This window comes from Stenella coeruleoalba (assembly GCF_951394435.1).
Source record: "Stenella coeruleoalba genome assembly, chromosome: 2".
Taxonomy (NCBI): Eukaryota; Metazoa; Chordata; class Mammalia; order Artiodactyla; family Delphinidae; genus Stenella; species Stenella coeruleoalba.
Window position 1 is genome coordinate 87047533 of NC_137147.1, and position 21356 is coordinate 87068888.

General features: G+C 42.7%; 1 protein-coding gene across 7 annotated transcripts in view; it reads right to left on the minus strand.

The window, feature by feature from the left end:
• Positions 1-127: 127 nt before the first annotated feature.
• Positions 128-21356, minus strand: part of SPG11 (SPG11 vesicle trafficking associated, spatacsin) — a 77056-nt gene continuing 55827 nt past the window's right edge. For 3 of the 7 annotated variants that reach the window (XM_079912245.1, XM_079912243.1, XM_079912246.1), the window contains 13 exons: positions 19594-19774; positions 17208-17422; positions 15780-16533; positions 10198-10337; positions 9245-9443; positions 8686-8823; positions 6360-6493; positions 5477-5584; positions 3416-3584; positions 2864-2952; positions 2559-2714; positions 1692-1843; positions 128-1221 (listed from right to left, as the gene is read on the minus strand). In XM_079912245.1, coding sequence (XP_079768371.1) covers positions 1041-1221; positions 1692-1843; positions 2559-2714; positions 2864-2952; positions 3416-3584; positions 5477-5584; positions 6360-6493; positions 8686-8823; positions 9245-9443; positions 10198-10337; positions 15780-16533; positions 17208-17422; positions 19594-19774 — 2616 coding nt within the window. In that variant the 3' untranslated portion in view covers positions 128-1040. Of the gene's footprint in view, positions 1222-1691; positions 1844-2558; positions 2715-2863; positions 2953-3415; positions 3585-5476; positions 5585-6359; positions 6494-8685; positions 8824-9244; positions 9444-10197; positions 10338-10670; positions 10810-15779; positions 16534-17207; positions 17423-19593; positions 19775-21356 lie in introns of those variants that run through there. The other 4 variants (XM_079912244.1, XR_013826976.1, XM_079912247.1 and 1 more) reach the window with 4 other exon arrangements.

Sequence of the window (21356 nt, forward strand, 5' to 3'; positions counted from 1 at the left end):
TTTTGTGTTACCTCCCAAGAGATATTTTTGGAGAGTAAAGAACAAAGCTCTTGGGACTAGAGTTCTCTGTATACTTATAAAGCTTAATAAGTGCTTGATAAGTAGATGTAGTTTTAAAACAAAAATGATGTGAGGTCCTTAATAGTGTCACCCTAGAGCAACAAAGGCATAGAGCTGCCTTCCTCTTCTTATTTATTTGGGGAAATTGGTTGGTTGTTTAGATACTAAGGCCTAATTAAGTACCTAGAAGAACTATTTATTTGGAGTAATTGAACTTATAACTCAGGTTGTGGCTGTAAGCAGAGATAGGGTGATCGTCTCTATTATATATTTTCTTTTAAGCCATTTAACCAAATCTGTGGTTGGAGTCTTTTTTTAAACTGCCACAGAACCAAAAGTAGGGACAGAGCAAAAAATATTTTAAATGTCTCTTACACGGGAAGTAGGATCCTCAATCAAAGCTCTGTAGACCACTAAGTGGAAGACAGGACCATCTAAATGATTTGAGGAATTAACAGAAAGCAGTGACTACACAGCAATAATTACAGCCAATAAAGATTGTTTTAAGGTAGACAAGGGCTAAGATTTCCTTAGCAGTAATAATGACATACACTGAATTTAAAATCTATTTTATTATAGAGATCAGTTTCTAATAAATGGAAATGTATCATCTGTTCCTTAACTGTGTAAATAATATTAAATTCCTTTGAAACTGGAATCTGCAGGCACAGGCATTCTTTACTAAATATTGTATCATCTCCTAAAGTAGAAGCTATCCTGAGGAAGATGGACTTTTGATCTTAATACCAATATCTATATAAAATGGTATAGATGAATAATTATTTTCAAATAGGAATTTCCTTGTGAAAATTCTCCTTCTTCACCCACTATTCACAAAGGACTGGTATGGTCAGTCCTGGGGTTTTACATGGCATTTCTATAGTCTGACCACAAACATCTGTCAGTACCTCATTTCAGTATAAGAAAACAGGCATGTATGAATTTTTGGCAGTAACCGTCCTCATGTCATCTGAATCCAGCTAACCTGCTAGCATGTCCTTTAGACAGCAACCTGTCTGAGGGTCCTTCAGAAGCACATTTACAACGTCATAAAATTTGTGTTCGTATGCCAGCTTGTAATACAAGTAGACGTCTTCACAATATGTGAGTAACTTCTTCAGGTTTTTCACAGCTAGGTCAGTAGGCTGATGATGTTTACATCTAGACAAAGAAACAAGAACGTACAGGTTAAGATAACTGCATCTTGAACGAGGGCTATCAGCTCTGATACTTATCACTGTCTATAGAGGAGAAGGTGTTTGAATCTGAGGAATCATTCATTCAGACTATTAGGGAGTGCTTGATAGACAATGAAATTATTTCATTAAAAATGAGTATCTTAATGCTGGCCTTAATTAGAATAATTTCAATACTCCAAAGGGGACCTCTGATGTTTAGTGTTTTTGGCACCTCAGACAAGCTGAGTAGTTCTCCCATTTTAAGTACAGAGCACCATAAGCAAACTATTCTCATTCATCTGTTTGCATGAATTTGTTAAAAGATCGTCTTTCTGGGTATTCTTGACATCTCTTTGCCATCTCAAGCAGAGGGGTAGCCTATCGGCATGTTATACGTAGTCATAAAATTCTTACCCGTGCCTGAGCTGAAAGCAGAGGCATTTTAATACTTACTTTATTGAAATTTCTTCAAATATACTGGATCTTAATAACCTTTGCTGCTTAAATTCTTCCAGGTAATTAAAGTCTCCTTTAAGAATCACTTGTTGGTATAAAATTTCAGCCCAATCAGGAACAAAGTCATAGGCCTCAGCCACAATAGAAGCCTTAAAAGGATGGAGGGGAAGGAGGACACCATTAGAGCCTATTTGATGTAAAACCGAAGGCAAACTGCTCTAGAAAATGACTTCATATTCACTCTATGAGTGTACAGTATTATCACCAATAATGTTAGAAGACTCTATGTATCAGGGTTGGTGAAAAGTTTGCTATTTCCCCTTCCCTGACACCCCAAACACCTTCCTTCAGTGTTTTTAATCTTCCTCACAGTGGGTTAAAAGAACTGCTGATGAATATTTTTCTCACTAACTCAACTCTCTAAGGTAAACAGTGAAAGGGCTGATTCCCTGATAACCATCCCTCCTTGTTAAAGGGCTAGAACCAGCCTCTCAGAAGCCCTGACTTTTTATGCTAACCCAAGTGCACTGGTCTGGAAATGCTGGGGCTAAGAGATGCTCACAGGACCACTAGCAGGGATGTTCCCCTGAACCTCAACTATCTTAAGTGCAAAGATGTCTGCCTCTCTGCTGGCTTAATAGCGTGGGGAAAGGAGACAGTATGTCTCACTGTTCTCCAACCTCTGCCCAGACAATATGCTGGTAAGAAATACTACTATGGAAAGGCAGTTGGAGAGCTGGACTGTCCTGGCTCTGTCACTAGCCCTGAGACCTTAGGGAAACCACTCAGCTTCTGGGTCCTATGACAAGGACAGCAGGAGAGAGGATGCTGGCAGCACGGGCTAGGTTTTTCTTCTTTGCTCACCTGGTAGAACCGAGGTAGGGCCATGATACAGTCCATCAGCCTGTGGCGGCCCAGGTTGATGAGCATTGTGTTCTGGCCGGTGTTCAGAAAGTGAATCTGCAGTGTTATCAACTTGGTGAGCCGGTGACAGTGCAGGGCCTGTCGCACGCAGGAGTCCTGAGGGATAAGGGTGGCAGTAGGCACAGATAAAGACTTTGTTGCCGTCATCCCCCCCGTGAACCCTCCAGCAATGGAACAAAATAAAATTATTCCTACTGCAGACACCAAGCCCCAAGTCCAGTCTGGAGTAAGACTCTCATGGTTACCTTGGCATAACTCTCTGCTGCATCCAGCATCAGAGTCAGGGCCTTCAGCAGCAGCTGCTTCAGTTGGTGCCCATCCTTGAGGCTGTCCTCTGTAGGGGAGTAAAGGAAACTTGGGTGTGTCTGACTCCCAAGGCTGGGTACTCTCATCCCACTCAGTAGTAGGGTGGACTATAGAAACAACCCAGCTCATGTTCACAGGGAGGCAGGTATGTCTCACTCAGGTAAAGGCTATTGGGCCAAAAGTACACACACACACTGGAGTAGGATTCACTGCCCCATCTAGTTCAATTTCTCTCTGAAACAGCAAGGCAGGCTTACACGGCATCAACATACATTGGTTCTTGACAGGTGACACCCCTGGATGCACTGGCTACAAGAGGGGTAAAATGCCTTCCAACCCCCCTTCTGTCTCCTTTCTGCCCCCTGGGGCCCCACTAAATAAATGTTAGAAGCTGAGGTGGGTATTAGTCCCATGGACTCTTGCCCTGCTTAGCCCTGAGAACCTTCCCTGGCCAGCAGCACCCTGGAGGTGCTGCTGTGACCTCTGCTCACCCCAGGGCTGAGACTCAATCAATTTCAGTTGGATGCAGGCAGCTGCCTCATGGTTCTCCCCAATCTCCCGGCACATGCTGAAACACAGGGCAATCATGTTGTGCTTCTCACTGTCCCCAGGGCGGCAGCGTTTGATGTAGTCCAGTAGGGCCGTCTTCAGGGTACCACTCTGCCCAGAAAAAAGCGGGGGATACCAAGGTCTCAGCCATGTATTGCAAGGTAAGCAGGACTGGCCTAGTCCTTTGATTCTGAAAGTTCCTCAGAAACTCCCAAGGAAAAGGAAAAGATAAAAATGAATACAAAAGTTTATACTATCCTGAGTATAAGGAAACAGGCACATCTCTGCTGGTGGGAGTGTAAATGGTAAGACCTGTCAGAGGTGAGAAGCCTTAAAAATGTACACACGTGCATTAGTCTAACGATTCCACTTCTAGGACTCTATCCCTAAAGAAGCAGGCGGAGGAAAGTGCTAAGATGGATGTAACAAGGATATTTAATAGCAAACAATTAGAAATATTCCAGATGTCCAGAATAAGATCTAAGAGAACACCATGTAGCCATTAAAACCGATGTTGACTTGAAAATTATTCATGCTTATTATTAACTGAGAAAAGCAGGCTATTTCCTATCTGCACAGCATGACAGAAGTTTGATAAAAATATGTGAACATGTATGTATATGTTTGTGGGTATATGTGCAAAGAAAGGGCCTATACCAAATTGTTAGCAGTGGCTGTCTGCAGACAGTAGCTAGACACACAGGGCTTTTTTTCGTGTTCTGTTTTCCAGGTGGCTTTTTTTTTAAAAATATGGAACGCGGGCTTCCCTGGTGGCGCAGTGGTTGAGAGTCAGCCTGCCGATGCAGGGGACACGGGTTCGTGCCCCGGTCCGGGAAGATCCCACATGCCGCGGAGCGGCTGGGCCCGTGAGCCATGGCTACTGAGCCTGCGCGTCCGGAGCCTGTGCTCCGCAACGGGAGAGGCCACAACAGCGAGAGGCCCGTGTACCGCAAAAAAAAAAAAAAAAAAATATGGAACGCTTCACGAATTTGCATGTCATCCTTGCACAGGGGCCATGCTAGTTTTCTTTGTATCGTTGCAATTTTTAGTATATGTGCTGCCGAAGTGAGCACCCGTTAAGCGTCTTAACGTTGAATATTCATTACTTTTGTAATCAGAAACAAAGTTATTAAAAGAATATTTAAATGCAGGAAGAAAAATGCCTCAAAAACAGCTTTTAAAATCCTGAAGGTGTCCCTATGTCCAGGACTTGCTCCTTTCCTGAAACTAGCCCAGCATTGAGGAGAGTTTTTCTGTTTTGTCTCTTAATCCTGCTTGGCTGGGCCCAAGTTCCGAAGGTGTCCCTATGTCCAGGACTTGCTCCTTTCCTGAAACTAGCCCAGCATTGAGGAGAGTTTTTCTGTTTTGTCTCTTAATCCTGCTTGGCTGGACCCAAGTTCCCAGATGTCAAAAGTGCACCTGGGTTTTTATTTATTTATTTGTTTATTGGCCTTGCCACGCAGCATGTGGGATCTTAATCTTAGTTCCCCGAAGCGCAGAGTCTTAACCACTGGACCGCCAGGGAAGTCCCATAGGTTTTTAAATCTTTAGAGGTGAAATGGGTGAAAACAATGAATCAGTCAATGAATAACTTGAAAACAGAGGCTCTGTGAGTGCGTGCCTGGTGTCACATAGTATGCTGAGGACAGACAAGCGCCCGGAGACCAAAGGCCTGGCAAGTCAGGCTTTTGCTTCCCAGCCTCCTTCCTGGTCATCATCATAAATAGCTCCACAGCTTTCTAGACCCAGACCTTGGCATTCACTTCTGAATAGCTCTCGACAACACACTTTTTCATGGTCCCCTGAAAACTCTCCACTCTAAACTGGTCTGAGCTCTGTAACCTTAAGCTACTGGTTACAGTATATGTCTTAGGGAGGCCCTTAATACCCTCCCTCTATATCCCGGGAGTCCATCCTGATTGGAATTAATCCTGAGAAAACCTGAGACTCCCAAGTGTCAGTAGTACATGTCATACTGCAGCTCAAAAATATGGTACACCTACCGGGTCCAATTTCTTCCTCATCAGCACTTCAAAGTAGTGTTTTTTATGCAGCAAATCAAATATGTATGTCATCTCATTGTACCTTCCAATGCCAGTGAGGAGACGCACCTACAAAGGGAGAGGGAAGCTTGCATCAGCATTGCTTGGAGTTCTCTGAGCCAGACCACTACCCCAACAGTTTGGTTGCTTTCAAATACCGACCTCTGGCAGGAAGGGTTAGTGGCCAGGCTGCCATACTTAACTCCTTTCCTCCTTGCCTGTCTCCCCTCCTTCCCATCCCATGTACCCAACAGGGGCCTTCTCTGGAGGATTCAGAAATGCTAGTCATTGGGAAACCACTGGCTGGCCGTCCCCTCCTCTGTTGTCTCTAAACGTGACTATCAAGTGCCGAAGTGCCACCCTCCTGGGCAGGCACTCTTCCTCTTCCCACCACTCCTCATTACAGCACCCAATGGCTTGCTCACACACTTGGGTCAGTTTCAAGCCTAGAGGATTTGGGGGGAGGTACAGGAAGCTTGAGTTGTCAGCTCATTTCAATTTTCAATTCAGATATAAGAGGCAGGTCTGAACTTTGTTTTGTGGGGGAAGTAACTGCCGTCTTAGCCCTCTAGAAAAGCGAACTGCTTGGTAAGGGGGTATGACAGTCCTGGAGCATGGCAGGGATCCTCTTTGATTTCTATTCCTTTGGAGCAATCTCTGATTTGGACAGAAATCATAACCTGGAGCAGAGGGTTGAACTGCCCAGCCAGCTACCAAGTAGGTAGTGGTATCCAGATAGGTAAATTCCCTAAGACCACATCAGCTCTGAGCTGATAGTCTCCAGCCTATCTGTTCTATCAAAGGTTTCCTCAGGATGGAGGGTGAAGGTTAGGGGGTGACTTACCACCAGTCCGTACTCCTCATTGGGGGCCAAGTGGTTGTCTGTGAGCAGCCGGGCGGCCTGCAGGACTCGGATGATGCCCTCCATGTGGCATGTCAGTGTGAAGCAGTGATGAGCCAGGATCAGCAGCTCTGTGGCTGGGTGGGTTGGGCACTGGTAAGACAGGACTTTCAACCCTGGCTAACCCCTGTCTAGCTCTGTACCTGGCAGGAGGGTCAAGGGGCCTGGTACAGCTGGGCCTGTCTGGAGAAGGCTCTCTCACCAGTCCTCTGAGATCCCTGACCTCACCAGTTCTAGCTCTGGGACGGCCCCCTGATGAAGTCAGTTCTCTCAGTGACAGCACAGGGATTAACTCTCTCCTCAGACAGTCTGCATATAGTGACAGCATTTCCCAAAGGCTCAAAAAATGAGAACAAAGAACGCTAGCTTTCTAAAGATGGAGAAACTTTCTGCAGACAAACTGATGGAGTACCTGCCAATACAAGTCCGAGGGCATTCTCTGTAGCTGAGTGGAGAGTCTTAGGGCCTAATCAAGTGCTATTTGATGCTCTGCGCTTCTACAGGCTTTCTAGATTGAGATGTGACGCACACAAATTTAAAACTACTATACACAATCACTATGAGCACAATTAAAAGGCAAACTGGGAAAAATATTTGCAATGCTGGAAGACAGAAGAGGGGTTCTCAGCCTTAATATATGCTGTGCCCTCTGGGCCTTTGCACCTGTGGGGCCCTCCCCAAACCTACTGGCTACTAATGCTTCTGGTCTTGGTTTGCACATTTCCTCCCAAAACCTTTGGGAGGAAAAAAAGGAAAGGAAAAAAAGGAAAGGAAAAAAAACCTTTGGCCCCATCAGTATGCTTACTGTGAATGACACCCCTAGTCTGTGAGCTCCAGGACTGCTGCTTAACTTGTTCACCATACCCCTGTTTTTAGAGTGCCTGGCGCACAGTCAGTACTCAGTAGATGTTGCTGAACTGGACTGAGAAGAGATACAGAAGGCTATTTTATTTATTTATGTTTTGGCCGTGCTGCACGGCTTGTGGGATCTTAGTTCCCTGACCAGGGATCGAACCCAGGCACACAGCAGTGAAATTGCCGAGTCCTAACCACTGGACCGCCAGGGAATTCCCAAAAGGCTGTTTTAAAAATAAACCTATTCAGGGCTTCCCTGGTGGCGCAGTGGTTGAGAGTCCGCCTGCTGATGCAGAGGACACGGGTTCGTGCCCCGGTCTGGGAAGATCCCACATGCCGCGGAGCGGCTGGGCCCGTGAGCCATGGCCGCTGAGCCTGTGCATCCGAAGCCTGTGCTCCGCAAAGGGAGAGGCCAGAGCAGTGAGAGGCCCGTGTACCACACAAAAAAAAATAAAATAAAATAAACGTATTCAACCTCTTAAAATCTCACGTGTTCACAAAACATTAGTAAAATGCCTTTTACGCGTCAGTCAAATTTGCAGAGTATAATGGGCTCCAGGAAATGATACTTTCACACACTGCTTAAGAGGGAATGAAAGTGAATTTTTTTTCCTGAAGTAAATTTGGCAATATATATATAAAGCCTTAAAAATGGGCATACTCCTGAATCAGGAATTTGTCTTAGGGAAATAACCATGGATGTGCACACAGATTTGCCTATAAGCATGTCTATCACAGTGTTTAAAACAGCAGAAAATTGGAAGCAATCTATAGGTCCTACAATAGGGTATATACATTTTTTAATTACATATAAGAGAAATAATATGTAACGACTAAAAATTATAAAAAATTATATAGAATAGTGTCATGGAAAGATATTAATGACAGCATATTGGTAATTATAAACAGTATACACAGTATAATGCTATTTTTGAAAAATAAAAACCTATGGACTTGCATAGAAAAAGATGAGAGGGACACATGCTACTGAATGCATACAACACTGAAGAGCGAGCAGGCTTTGAAATCACACAGACGGTTCATATGCCAGCTCTGCTGCTTAATAGTTATAAATTAATCAACTTTTCTAAAGCTTCAGTTTCCTTCTAAAATGGGGACAATAATAGCCATTTTTCAGGGTAATGTAAGAAGAAAATAAGCTAAATATGCCAAATGTTAAAAGGTTACCTTTTTGTGTGATGTTAAATTTGGGGCTGCTTCGCCATATATATCTTCTAACTTTTCTTCAATGAACTTATGGCTTTCTACTAAGAACTTACAAACAATCCTGGAGGAGTAGGGATCCAGAGAAGGAACAAGGATCCAAATTGAGTTTTGAAAAGACTTAACCTCAGAAGACTTCTTAGAGACCTGCTTGGGCCCAAAACATGTAAGAAAGTGGCCAAGAACTTACTGCAAGACAAGTCCCCATGGGGAACGGAGGAAATCTTATCCAACAACTTCATGCCTACCAAGGTGCGGTCTTGACACAGAGCAGTCAGCTGAAGAAACGTCTGGCTTTCCTCTGTTGGGGTGAACGTCTGCTTATGTCCTATACAGAAAGATGTGGAGAAAGGTGCTAGTTTTACCTTGAGAGAGATGAAAGGAAGACAAGAGCCCCAGAGCAGGAGGCCCACTCTGCCCAGGCCTGGGCACCAGGAGGTAATAGTGAAGGCGCTCCCGGGCAGCTCTCCTCTTGCTGGGGTCAAATATCTCAGGTGAGATGCCATCTTACAGGACAGCAGGAGCTCATTAGCTCAGAGAAAGGCACAGTTACTCTAAATATAATCATAAAACAATAAACAAAAAGCAATAACAACAAAATAAATGCAATGTGTTCTCCTCTTACAAGTGCAACCTGGCAACTTGAAAGGACAGCATACAAGATATATATGAGCATAACATCAAATCCTTAATGCTGGGAACTTGAGAATGTGATCTGAAAGGCTGGGGAGGCCTGAAAGGTAGGGCACCTGTTCCCTCTGATGGGGTCAGCAGCTCCCGGGTCACCTCTTCAGCCACAAGTTCAGCCACTGTGTCTGGCTCGAGGCCCTGGGTGCTGATGAAGGCTTGAGCTCGCTTGCATCGGTCAGGCTGCTGAGAGGCCAAGATTACCCGGAGAATGGCCTCACCATCCTGGGCAGCGACATCTGTGTAGGAACAGCCCAACTCCTGAGAGGAAGGCAGAGCCAATCCCAGCCATCGTTAGGAACCAGGAGAAAGCCAGCAGAAGACAGCCTTCCCTGAAATCTGATGTGGACAGACGCCATGGTTTTCTGAGCTTAAAGGTCCCTCATCCTGAGCAGAAACCTTAGAAGAAGCAAACACTGTTTTCTAGCCCTTTCTAAATTGCTTTGCCAATGAGGTGAATCCAAGCAAGAGAAAGGCTTGTCTTCAGAAAACATCAGGTGACTGATCTCTCACTGAACACTGAGCTTTTCAAATGTTATGAAACCTAAGGAAGTTGAATAAAAGGCAGAGCCCCTTCTTTATTGTTCCCGTGGCAGCAAGGAAACCCTCAATTTCCAAAGAAGTCTCTGAGCCTTGTTGTCCAAGGAAGGGCTTTTAGTGCTCGGCTTGCTTTCTCTCGTGCTCTTCCACTGCACTTAGAATCTACTCTTTTTCTCACTCAATCAGCACAAAGCCAGAACAATTCCTGGCTGCTCTGTTTCCTGTTTTACAGTCATTACATTCCATTTAATTTTATTTTAAAACTTATTTTGGGCTCTTTCCCATATGGAAAGCTCACCACTATTCCCCAGGGATGGATTTATAAGGGCCAACATCCTGACAAGAGCTCTACTCCCAGGTCATGATTATAATCTGAAGGGCTGACCGAGGGCAATGTCCAAAATCCACCTTCACCTTCTCCCTTCCCTCCCTCTCAGAGGGAGCTCCTGTGGAGACCCAGCCCTTTGGCACGTACCTTGGCAAGTGCATAGAGACAGAGGACCTGCCGGCAATAATTCTTCCCATGGAGGCATTTGCTTGTCAGAGTTTCCAGAGTAGTCACCACTTCATCACTGGGGGGCAGTATCACAAATGACTGACTGTCCAAACTTGAAGCTGGAAGCAAATACAGGTCTGAGGGGGGCTTTAAGGGGCTTTTAAGGTCTCTCCTCAGCCCCCTATGACTCTACCTCTCTGCTCACAGCTTCCTTCACTGCACCCTGTTGACTCCCCCTGGGTCTGGGACCACTTCTAACAGGGCTCACACCCCACTTAAACTTCTTTCATTGCCGCCTTCTAGGAAATCCCCAGCCCAGGATACTTCAAAGACTCAAAGCCACCTAATGAACACTCTAGAGATCATCACCAAAGATGCCTGCCAGACTGTCCTCCACATACACTGTCTCCCAATTTCCCCTTATGTCAAATAATCACCAGGTCTACCTGACTGTATCTCCAAAACATCTCTCCAGTCACCACCTTAGTTCCAGCCTTTATCACCCTGCATCTAAGAGGTGTTACTGTCTCCTGCCGTCAGCCTCCCTTCTTCCCCAACTCCATCTTCCACACACTCAGCATTCTTCACATTCTAAAATGCAAATCACAAAAATCAAGGATCATCTGACAGATACCTTAAAGGCACAGTAAAATTAGAATCCATTCCTGCTTTTTTAAAAAAAGCTCTTAGCCTAAAATAAAACTTTCTTAATTTGAGAAAGGGTTTCCGTTAGTGGAAAAAAGTAGAAAAGAATATTTATATAACACTGTTTCTAATAGCAAAAACAAAATTGAAAAATTTTAAATGTGTATCAGTAAATCATTGTTAAAAAAATCATAGTACACGACCTGGGAAGGAAATCCAAAAAAGAGGGGATATATGTATACATATAGTCTATACTGTATAGAAAAGTGAATCAGCTAACACAATATTGTAAAGCAACCATACTCCAATTTAAAAAAAATCATAGTACATTCATATAGTAGAATACCCTGCAGTTATTAAAAGAATGAGGTCAATCTATCTGTACTGACAGGGAAAAATGTTGCAGAACAATATAACTGTATTTTTGTAGAAAATAAATGTGTGTGTGTGTGCACACACGCACACACACGCACACATGTGCAAGCCCACATGTAGAAAATAATGTACGCTAAGCAAGTAAAAGATGTTATTCTGGGGAATTTGGTGAGCGTGGTATTGAACGGATAAATAACTTTCACTTTTTACTTTATGCACTTCTGTATTGTGTGATTTATTATATTAAGCATGTAATACTTTTGCTTTTAAGATATTACTTTTAAAAATATGCTTTAAACACAAAACTATAAAAAGCAACTCAGACCATGTTATTCCCCTGCTTAAAATCCTTCATTAGAGTTTTCAGTTCTAGGTCTCTCCCACTGACCTCAATATAAAACCTGGACACAGTGCATGCAGTGCTATATGAGGACTCTGAAGAGCAAACAGTAGCAGATGGATCGAAGATAACCTGCATCACCATTTTCTCCCCTCTAGGAATCTCCAGATTGAATGCAATGCTGCCCGAAACCCAGAACCAAGCACTACAGCTCACAAAGAGAGTGGGCTCCAGGAGACGTCCTCCAGAACAGGCTCAAGAGCAGAAAGGGAACTCCCACAGCCCATTCTCTCTGGTCCTAGCTCCTAAGCAACCACTCAGCTGTGGTGGGAGGGGCTGCAGCAGCAGTTGGCAAGAGCCAAAACTCAGAGAGGGACCTTCTTTTCCGATCAGAGGTGCTCTGGTCCTAAGGGGGCAGAGTGAATCCCTGTTCCTTTTTGTATTATCCTCCTGTCAGCTGGCCCTAGATGCGGGCAGTCAGGAAAGTACATGACAGGATGGGGTAACTAAACCTCCAGCTTTGGCCAGAAGACTGAAAAGGAAAGCCTTGGGCAACCAGAAAGTACTTGGAAGAGAGATTCAGGAAAGCAACACAATCAAGTTGTTTATAAACATTAGGGCTCATTCCTAGGCTTTGCATGTATGGATCTGATCCCGACCAACATATCAAAGACTTTGAGAACTAAGTCAACAGACAGACCACTACGCAGGTTGCAGACTGACCACAGGATGGCACATACAGGATGGATCTGAACAGCACCACAAAGAATTTGAAAACTGAACTGATGTTACAACCACAGCCCACAGAAAGTACATTGGAACGTGTAGTCTGAACATAGCCAGGTCAATTGCCTGCTAAAAACATATCAACATTCTTCATAGGATTTAAACAAGATGCAGCATCCCATAACACACTTCGAAATGTCCAAGATACAACATGAAGTTATTCAGCATACAAAAATACAAGAAGATCTCAACTCATATAAGACAAAGAAAAGACAAACGATGAAACCCAGCACTAAAATGACATAAATGTTGATTATCTGAAAAAGACTTTAAAGCAGCTATTACAAATGTTCCAACAAGCAACTATGAACGCTCTTAAAATAAACAGAAAAACAGAAAGTCTTAGCAAAGAAATAAATGGTATAAAGAAGCATAAAATGGAAGTTGTAGAACTGAAATTTTAAAATCACAGAAATTAAAAAAAAATCTTAATAGCAGAATGGAAGTGCCAGAGGAAAGAGTCAGTGAAACTGAAGATAGAAAAATAGAAATTATCCGATCTGAACGAAGCTTCAGGGACTTGTGAAACAATAACTTTTGTTTTTGTTTCATTGGAGTCATTGGAGTCCCATAAGGAGAGGAGTAAGAGTATGGTGCTGGAAAAATATTTGAAAAAAATGATGTCTGAAAACTACCTAAACTTGATAAAGCTACATATTTAAGAAACTCAGTGAACCCCAAAATACATGTCCAGTCATGCTATAACCAAACTGCTGAAGACAAAAGACAGGAAAAAAATCTTGAAAGCAACAAGAGAAAAATGCATTATCTACAGGGGAACAGTGATTCGAATGACTGCAGGTTATTCATCAAATACCACAGAAGTCGAAAGGAAGTGGCAGAACGTTTTTTTTGTTTGTTTTTTTGGCGGTAGGCGGGCCTCTCACTGTTGTGGCCTCTCCCGTGCTCCGGACGTGCAGGCCCAGAAGCCATGGCTCACGGGCCCAGCCGCTCCACGGCATGTGGGATCTTCCCGGACCGGGGCACGAACCCGTGTCCCCTGCATTGGCAGGCGGACTCTCAACCACTGCGCCACTAGGGAAGCCCGGCAGAACATTTTTAAGTGTGGAAAGAAAATAATAAATGTTCTATATCCAGCAAAAATCATCCTTCAGGAATGAAGGTGCAATAGAGACATTCTCAGATGAAGTAAAACTAAGAGAATCTGTTTCCAGCAGACAACTCTGAAAGAATTACTAAAGGAAGTCCTTCACACAGAAGGAAAAAGGAACTAGAAGGAAACTTGGAACATCAGGAATGAAGGAAGAGCAACAAAAATTGTAAATATCTGAGTAAATATAATAAACTACTCTCCTCTTGAGTTTGTTAAAATATATTTTTCGGTTGAAAACAAAAAATCTAGCATTGTTTGATGAGATTTTCAGTGTATGTAGGTGTAATATAATAAGGCAACTAACACATAAAGGGAGAGAAGTAAAGTAACCTACATGGTGGTAAGGTTTCTACCCTTAAAATATAATTTTAAGTAGACTGTGAAAAGTTACAAATGTATAATGTAACCCATAAAGCAACCAATTAAAAAAGCGATGCAAAGCTATACAGTCAAAATCACAAATTAAAATGGATGACTAAAAAATGTGCAAATAACCCAAAGGTAAGAAAAGGTTTCCTCAAAAACCACAAACTACCAAAACTCACCTGAGATGAAAAAGATAACCTGATTAGTCATATAACTATGAAATAAATTTGCAGTTAAAAATCTTCCAGGGCTTCCCTGGTGACGCAGTGGTTAAGAATCCGCCTGCCAATGCAGGGGACATGGATTCAAGCCCTGGTCTGGGAAGATCCCACATGCCGCGGAGCAACTAAGCCGGTGTGCCACAACTACTGAGCCTGCGCTCTAGAGCCCGCGTGCCACAACTACTGAAGCCTGTGAGCCCAGAGCCTGTGCTCTGTAACAAGAGAAGCCACCACAATGGGAAGCCTGCACATGCAATGAAGAGTAGATCCCATTCACCCCAACTAGAGAAAGCCCGCGTGCAGCAACGAAGACCCAACACAGCCAAAAGTAAATAAATAAAAATAAAAAAAAAATCTTCCAAAACAAAAATCTCCAGGTTTAGATGGTTTTACTGGTAAATTCTACTGAACATTTAAAGAAGAAATAACACCAATTCCATGTAATGTTTTCCAGAAACGCATTAAACTAGCATTACCCTGATGCAAAAACCAAAGATGGTATTAAAAAAAAAAGTACAGATCAGTATTCTTCATAAACATAAATGTAAGAATTCTCAACAAAATAGCAAGTTGATTCCAGTAATATATCAAAAAGAATAATGCACCATAACCAAGTGAGGTTTTTCCTGGGAATACAAAAAAGCTGGTTCAATATTTTAAAAGATCAATTAATGTAATCTACTGTATTACTAGTCTAAACAAGAAAAAAAAACCAAACACGATCATATCAATGGATGCAGAAAAAATTCAACATTGATCCATGATAAAAACTCTCAGCAAATAGGGAACTTCCCTAACATGACAAAGGGTGTCTTCAAAAAACCTACAGCTAATATCACACTTAATGATGAAAGACTGAATGCTTCCTCCCTAAGGTCAGTAACAAGGCAAGGATGTCCACTCTCACCACCCCTATCCAACATCATGCCGGGAGTCCTTGCTAGAGCAGTAAAGCAAGAAAAATAAATAAGGCAAATAGATTGGAAAGGAGGAAAAAGAACTGCCTCTATTCACAGATATGATTATCTCCATAGAAAATCCCAAGGAATCTATAAGAAAACTCCTAGGATAAGTGAGTTTAGCAAGATCACAGGATTAAAGGTTAACATAAAAAATCAATTATATTTCTATATGTGATCATGTACAATTGGAAACATGATTATTTACATAGGATAAATTTCAGTGAACTAGCCACAAGTCAGATAGATTCCCTCTAACTTTGCTACTTAGCTAGTTAAAAGACCTAGGTGGGACTTCCCTGGTGGTCCAGTGGCTATGACTCTGCACTCCCAATGCAGAGGGCCCGGGTTCGATCCCTGGTCAGGGAACTAGATCCCACATGCTGCAACTAAGAGTTCGCATGCCACAACTAACGATTCTGCATGCCACATCTAAAGGATCCCGCATACTGCAACTAAAGATCCCACATGCCACAATTAAAGATCTCGCATGCTGCAACGAAGATCCTGCATGCCACAACTAAGACCAATGCAGCCAAATAAATAAATAAGTAAATAGATAAATAAGTGTGATAAACTGGAGCTCTAGGTTAAAAAAAAAAGACATAGGTGTTCCTACTTCATTGACTACTTAACTAGTTTATGAATTACCCTTAACTTAGTGTAACTGGTGTGCCAAAAGGGACCCTTTCTTCCTGGAGAGAATGCCAACAGCACCTCACAGGACTCAGGGCAGTTTGATCTCCTTCACTTACTGCTTTGGACTTTCCTTAGAGGAACGCCAGGTTCTTCTTCTTCCTCAAGCAGCTCAGGACTTTGTAAGAGAGCATGGATGTCCGGGTGCAGGTCATCCACACTAGCTTCCCCTGAAGCTAGTGCTCTGCAGTGCAACACCAAGGCAACATCTTGGTTATAGAAATGAAAATATCGGCATACTCTACTTGCTTCATGCACACAGCCATCATCCAATAGGCGCCCGATCAAAAAGTTTAGGGACTCCTGCTCCTTCCAGTTCAGTTTGTTCTCACAAGTGTCTTTGGATGGAAGGCCATTCAATTCTAAGTATTTTGATGTGTTCAGAGCAGCCAACTTAGAGAATGAAAACTCACTGGCTAAGCTTTCAAAGGAAAGTTCACCACTAGTTGAAATCTGTTGAGAACATCTGGGGGCTATTTCCTCCTGGCTTCCCCTGAGGGTGTGCTGGGTGATGCGGCAGAGCCAGATCTGCTTCTCTAGCTCCTCCAGCTCTTCCAAAGGCACCAGGTCCTCCTGGGCAAGCCAGTGTCCTGCCAGAGTGAGGAGCAGATGGCGCTCCTCAGTGCTGCTTGGTCCCTCCTCAGCTGGGCACTCACATGCCGTAAGAGCCTGGGCTGAGAAAAAGGAAGAAGCTGCTTTGCTTGAAATGGAATTTTTCTTAAAATTCTCATGACATTTTTTCCAGAAGTCAATTCTTGCTTGTTTCAGGGACCACTGGTCAATGTGTTTTAAGGTCTGCATTTCCTGTGTTATCTGTGAAATTGAACACAGCAATTTTTAGCCTTTCCTGGATAAAGAAATATAAATGCTAATGCTCCCTCGGTATACCATACTTGTTAAAACCCAAATCAAGTTAGAGAACATGGGACTTGGCTACAGATGATCCTGGATATTTTATCTGGAAAGTTAAGGTATGAAAAACAAATCTAAATTTATCTAATTGAATGAGGTTCAAGAGGAAGCCACCTTATATTTAATTCTATTCAAAGTAAAATAGTTGTAGCATGTCCTGTAAGCTAACCTTATATTAAAGCAAACACTCCTCAAAAATGGGCATTCTAGGCTCATCCATTTCTGAAAGTAATGTCTGTGTCAAAAGTGAAAAAGTAGGGCTTCCCTGGTGGCGCAGTGGTTGAGAGTCCGCCTGCCGATGCAGGGGACACGGGTTCGTGCCCCGGTCCGGGAAGATCCCACATGCCACGGAGCGGCTGGGCCCGTGAGCCATGGCCGCTGAGCCTGCGCGTCCGGAGCCTGTGCTCCGCAACGGGAGAGGCCACGGCAGTGAGAGGCCCGCGTACCACAAAAAAAAAAAAAAAAAAAAAAAGTGAAAAGTATCATCACTGGTAAATCACATACATCATTTAGTTCTCTGTTTAATGCTGGTTCACAAAGCTAAGATTTTAAATAACTTAAAAGACTAATCATACCTCTTCAATAATCAAGTTGTCCACAGGTAGCTCAGCTAGTTCTGCTACCCTTCTGGCCAAAGCAAAGTATCCATCTGTCTCCAGTTTTTCTAAAATTGATCTACATTCATGCTGAAAATTCTCAAGGCTGTAGCTGGTAATAATTACACGATTAATGGCTATGGATGTATCCTTCAAAATTTGGCTAAGGACGCACAGCTTCTTCACATCTGGACCTGTGCCAAAGAGAAGCAGATATAAGCATTTAATCAGTAAAATACTGCTATGGCATTTCAAGAGTAACTAAATATGAGGGGAGAATATTTATATTTAACATAATAATGTAGTTAAAGGGAAAATAAAAACCTATTTTTCTACTCTGGTTGGCTGACAGAGGAAGCCAAAGGCAGCTCCTATATAGTAAGAACTATTAAGATTAGCACATGGACTCCATCTATCAATCTGGCTTTATATACCAGGCAGAAGTTGGTGGCCTGCTATGTAGTAGCGACTCAGTTAACCTTGGGAAGATTTGGCCATTCATTCAGGTTAGTTCCATCTTTTTCCAGATTTTCCTCCTACCTTGAACAAATTTGTTTTTATAATTGTTCACTCATTCATTCACTGCAGGCAGCATGTGGATCAAGACACAGAACTTCTAGGACAGCTGAAACTGCAGGTGGTCAACAGCCAAAGCTCTCCTGTGGTACATTGTCTTCAGAATGGAGCACCACCTGCTCCTCCAGATATCTATCTAACTTAACCCAGGGAGACCCAGCTAAGCACTTCCTGATGTCCCCAGGAAAGTCTCTTTTAAAAAAAGAGAGACTCTTTTTTTAATCAAAGTATAATATAAGTGACTTACAATATTATATCAGTTTCAGGTGTACAGCATAGTGATTTGATATTTTTGAACATTACAAAATGATCACCATGATACATCTAGTTACTGTCACCATACAAAGTTATTACAATTTTATTGACTATATTCCCTATGCTGTACATTACATCCTTGTGACTTACTTATTTTATAACTGGGAGTTTGTACCTCTCAATCCCCTTCACTTATTTTGCCCATCCCCTCACCCTCCTCCTCTCTGGCAACCACCAGTTTGTTCCTGGTATCTATGAGTTTGTTTCTGTTTGTTCATTCGCTCTTTAGATTATACATATAAGTGAAATCAAACAAATTCTTACCCTTAGTAACATTAGGAATTCTCTGCCAATAATTTATGTGGCTGGGTTTGCTCCCACTCCCAAATATAGTATGCATAGAGCCTACGTGTGCCCTACCATGAAGGAGGGGCATGAAAAACATTCTATAGGAGCCTGCTCCCAATGCCACCTGCTGAGCTGTGGTCTGATTTAGGTAGTTCCAGGGACAGTGAGACACCTTGCACAATAACCACCAGTACGAGCATGCTGGGTTTCTTTGCAGGCATAATATAAAACATAAGTCTTTTAAAAAAACCTTTCTTTTCTCTAAGCACATACATGATATACAAATATTCTATAAAAACAGAAATAATTTAATTACGTGAATAAAAGCATTATAGTAATGGTTAACAATGTAGACAATCCTTGTAATTTTTTAAGGATAGGGTTAACTCTGGCAAGAAAACAGAAAATTTATTTCTTAATTAAAGTTACTAAAGAGCAATGAAAGTATCTTATATTAAAAGGACCTACTGTTTGGCCTATGTAGTAACTGACAGTAGCTTATATACACTGCATTTTGGAAACACCCCCCTTCCCTTCTAGTCATCAGCCCCACAGCCCACAACACGGGCATGAAGCCCAGGCATTCTGCGCCTGTTCTGTGCAAATGTGAGCTTTCCAGTTGAACATCTGTGAGTTTAAATGTGATAAAATAACCCTGGTAGTGAAAAATACCAGAATCCAGCGTAAAAGAACAACATTATCACTCAACAAAAACTTGAAATTATCAAACAAGTAGAAAAGAGGGTAAGGCAATATTGGTTTCATTCAATCAGCAACAAGCTTAGAGACTGCCAATGTCTGGAGGAATCTGCAAAAAAATCGACACAATTTGTCTCTTAAAACCTTCAAAATGAATTAGGCATTCCTGAAGCAAGTCTGTGACCTTGAGCAACGATGACATGTTAAGGTTACTTGTCAAAGAAAACAATAATAGTGACAGGGTATTATAGAGGTTAGCCAGGGGAAATTTGGCTATTTGCTTAGAATTAGTAAATAGTTGTATTACTTGTTTTATATCCTGTTGTGCTGTTTTAAATGCTTTAACCATGACTGAAGTTTCCAGTAACCTCTTCTTCACACCCCGTTCTGGACTGTAATGTCTTATATCCTATGCATTTTAATTTCCTGAATGCCCTTCTAAAATATTTTCAGGATTAAGTAAGCTAACGTCCTAACAGCAACTTACCTGTAAGTATTGTCTTACCATCAGAGAAGAGATGCTCTCTTCCAACAAACAGCTGTAAAAGCTTCCCCAGCTCATACTGGGTCCTACACTGCTGCAGCATAAGCTTCAAAAGAAAATACACATGCTCCTTCAGCCATGGGGCAGGAATGATAGCGTGGACCCTTGTGGCAGCCGTTTCAAGCTATGAAAAAAAGGGTCAGGAAAGTGGTTTCTCAGGAACAGCAAATCAAAACCTCTGAACTTGGGAATGTCTAAGAAAGCCAAGGTACCATCAAAGGCATCTCCTATCACAAAGGAGGATGCTTATTCAGGTCCTTTTCAAACAGCAGTAATTTGGATTGCAGCTCAGAGGAGTAGCAAAAATAAGCCCTCTCTGGCAGCTTTGTAGTTTTTCTCTTTGTGGGAAATCCTGTTGTAGAGAGCTGTGTGTGTGAAAGTCAAAAATGGGAAAGAGACCTAAAGACTGAATGGAGTGAAGCAATGCAAATACTGCCAAGTTAGTGACTGCCAAAGTAACAGTCCTGTGAGTGGCTGTGAAATTAACCAGACATGTTTCACTTAGCAGCTTCTTTAGAGAGGGGTCTAGTCCCGCCCTGAGTCCAGAAGATTTGAAATTCACATATGAAGACCTCTTAAAAAGACTTGCTTGGGCTTCCCTGGTGGCGCAGTGGTTGAGAGTCCGCCTGCCAATGCAGGGGACACGGGTTCGTGCCCCGGTCCAGGAAGATCCCACATGCTGTAGAGCGGCTGGGCCCATGAGCCATGGCCGCTGAGCCTGCGCATCCGGAGCCTGTGCTCCGCAACGGGAGAGGCCACAGCAGTGAGAGGCCCACATAATGCAAAAAAACAAAAAAAACAAAAAGACTTGCTTAACATTGCTGAGCTGGTTCTATTAGTTTGCTTGTAGTTTATACTATCATTAGAGAAGGATCTCAATTAGTAAGCCTGAACTTTTGTCATTTCAATCAAATGCTAAAAATATTAATAGGAAGATGACCCCAAGAAGCAGCCATATTAAGCTTGAATCAGAGCATTAGTTCTTTTTTAAAAAAAATTACTTAATTAATTTATTTTTGGCTGCTTTGAGTCTTCGTTGCTACATGCAGGCTTTCTCTAGTTGCGGCGAGCGGGGGCTACTCTTCATTGTGGTGCACGAGCTTCTCATTGTGGTGGCTTCTCTTATTGTGGAGCACGGGCTCTAGAGTGCAAGCTCAGTAGTTGTGGCGCACGGCATGTGGGATCTTCCTGGACCAGGGCTCGAACCCGGTCCCCTGCATTGGCAGGTGGATTCCTAACCACTGTGCCACCAGGGAAGCCCTCAGAGCATTAGTTCTTAGTCTTTATTTACTTGTTTCCCTACCTCTATTGCTCTAAGAAGAGGGTCTATGTCAGACAGACGATGGAACTTGTTAAAGTAAAAAATATATGGAAGTAAAGAGCTCAGGTAACAATGGAGCAGCTGCACTGCCCCTTGGTTGGGGACTGCAGCAGGGGCAGACAAGCAAGAATAAGAAGAGACCTGGAAGGACCTAAATGTAAAATGCAAAACTATAAAACTCCTAGGAGATAACATGGGAGGAAACTTAGGTGACCTTGGGTATGGTGATGCCTTTTTTAGATAAAATACCAAAGGAAGAATTCATGAAGGAAATAACTGATAAGCTGGACTTCATTAAAAATAAAAACTGCCCTACAAAAGACAATGTCAAGAGAATCAGATGACAAGCCACAGACTGGGAGAAAATATTTGCAAAATGTACATC